We start from the raw sequence: 2,659 nt of genomic DNA, 5'->3' as shown, positions 1-2,659 counted from the left end.
AAAGAAATAGAGTGGATTGCCAGAGACTTTTTCCCAGGGCGGAAATGGCAATCACAAGGTGGCATAATTTTAAGGTGAGTGGAGGAAGTTTTAGGAGAGATGACAGAGGTAGGTTCTTTACATAGAGAGTGGTGGGTGTGGAATACACTGCTAGCAGTGGTAGTAGAATTAGATACATTACGGACATTTAAGTGATACTTGGATAGGCACATGGATGACAGTAAAATGTAGGGTATTTAGGTTAGTTAGATCTGAGCATTTAGAAGGTCCGCACAACATCGAGGACTGAAGGGCCTGTACTGCTCTATATGTTGTTTGTAAATACGATACCTATGTAAAATCACATAGTTTGGGAAATGATCAAAGTAAAAGGAACCCATTTAAAAGACTGAAATCAGATGCCATCTTTATTTTAGTTCGATAAACATTTACATGAATGTGTTGTGGTTCTGGAATGGCGAACTATTTAAAAGGTAGACGTTAGCCTGGAGTGGCTACTTGGCAGGAAGGGAGACTGCAGTTACAAGAGACAGTGCAACAATGAAATACAACTTCTATCGGAGGCAAATGTCATGCTTCAAGGGCTGTCCGCAGGCCTGAACATAGGAAAATAATGTGATAACATTATTCCATTCCAAAGAATCATTTGTGGAGCTGCCTCAATTTCTACTGTGTAACATTCAGCATCTAAAGAATTTACACTTTTTTTTGAGGAATCAGAAAAGAAAATAAACATGCATTTCAAAATCTGCACACCTGACAGTCAAAGGATTTAAAGCTGAAATTAGTGCATTTACTCCACTGGGACCAATAATCTGTACCCAGCCAGGACAGCAACTTCAGTAATGTTTGAAATTAGTTGATTCTTAGCAATTCCTCCATTCAGACTTTTACTGTTTATTCATTTTGATGTTCACATGCAGTTCTGCAGTTGTGGGACATATTCCCAAAGTGCAGGAATCTGACACTGAAACCTCACAATGTTCTGTGAATACAGCAGAAGCTCAGAAACTAATGTCAGGCCACTAGTGTCAAAACTGCATGGCACAAGAGAACCTGTGACTGAGAACTTTGTCACTCTTCATTTATGCTGAATATCTACTTTCATTCCAACTACTAAACATTCTCAGAAATTAGAAATTCCTTCACTCCACACTCACAAGAAAAACAAATTAACTTGTGGAAGCAACATTAAGACCTGCTTACGTTTCCCAGATTTTAAAACAGTATTTCATTTTGTTGGAGAGATGACTGAAATAATTAAGGGAGAAGCATGAGGTGGAGGCAAAAGATATTCCCTTTGGGTGATTATTGTGCACAGTAACTGGGTTTAGGCCCCTTCCTGAGCCCAAAACCAGGTTATATACTCCCTTCAATTCTTTTGTTTTACAATGAATCATAATACATCCATGCATTAATATCTTAGCACTGCTGCTAAATAATTAAAGACAAAATGGAACTTAATTTACAACGAATATGGAATACCAGTCACTCGGGCTCACCTTATGGTGGGAAATTCCTGTGTTTACAACAGTCAATTCACTGTTTCAGGATCTTTTAAAATGTAAGATTGGTAGCATGATACAATGGTACAGTACTCTATATTACACAAGAATGATTTAAAGACAGTTTTTAAACAAACAAATGAGAGCAGAAAGTGTCTTTCATTGTGAATTCTACATGAGCATCTGTGATCACAATTTCTTCTCCACCCAGCATCTGCTCATCTGAGGACTTAACACTGCTTTGCATTTGCCTATGTGAGCAAACCCTCCTTTACTTCATCACTTGGTGAGCTGGGCTCGAGGAGAGTCTCTTGTCTGTGGTCTGCAGGCCTGAAAAAACTACTAAAACCGTAGCCAGGGCACTGTATTCAGTCATCACTATCTGATAGTGTCTCATATTGGGAGGAGAGTAAGGGAGCTGGCTCGCGCTCCCACGTCCTGGCTGGAGGATGTGAGCTGGCTTGACCCATGGCTGGTGGTGCACAAGCAATCGATGTTGGTGCTACACTCATCATACGCATTGTCAGTGGGTTATAAGGGAACGCAGTTGAGCCTGTGCAACAAAACATAAAGCAGTTAATCCACATTCTTTGCTTTGTGAAATTTTTAGGTTATACTGTTGACAAAACTGAAAACAGAACGCAATGACGCCACACAAGAATTTCTACTTTTGTTTTACAATATGTCATAACATATCCATGCATTAGTATTTTAATTAATTGGGAAGGCAATGGCCTAGTGGTATTACACTAGACTGTAAATCCAGGTAATTTTCTGAGGACCTAGTTTCAAATCCAACTGCGGCAGATGGTGGAATTTGAATTAATATAATAATCTGGAATTAAGATTCTAATGATAACCATGAAACCATTGTCGATTGTTGGAAAACCCACCTGGTTCACTAATGTCTTTTAGGGAAGGAAATAGAACATAGAAGAATACAGCGCAGTACAGGCCCTTCGGCCCTCGATGTTGCGCCGATCCAAGCCCACCTAACCTACACTAGCCCACTATCCTCCATATGCCTATCCAATGCCCGCTTAAATGCCCATAATGAGGGAGAGTCCACCACTGCTACTGCAGGGCATTCCATGAACTCACGACACGCTGAGTAAAGAACCTACCCCTAACATCTCTCCTATACCTACCCCCCC

General features: G+C 40.3%; 1 protein-coding gene across 1 annotated transcript in view; it reads right to left on the bottom strand.

Moving 5' to 3' along the window:
* Nucleotides 1-379: 379 nt before the first annotated feature.
* Nucleotides 380-2,659, bottom strand: part of ncor1 (nuclear receptor corepressor 1) — a 413,945-nt gene continuing 411,665 nt past the window's right edge. The window contains exon 49 of the mRNA XM_043713232.1: nucleotides 380-2,058. Within this exon, the coding sequence (XP_043569167.1) occupies nucleotides 1,874-2,058 (185 nt within the window). The 3' untranslated portion in view covers nucleotides 380-1,873. The remainder of the gene's footprint in view (nucleotides 2,059-2,659) is intronic.

Source organism: Chiloscyllium plagiosum, chromosome 23 (assembly GCF_004010195.1).
Source record: "Chiloscyllium plagiosum isolate BGI_BamShark_2017 chromosome 23, ASM401019v2, whole genome shotgun sequence".
NCBI lineage: Eukaryota > Metazoa > Chordata > Chondrichthyes > Orectolobiformes > Hemiscylliidae > Chiloscyllium > Chiloscyllium plagiosum.
Note: the sequence above shows the minus strand (reverse complement) of the source record. Positions and strands in the feature narration are given on the sequence as shown.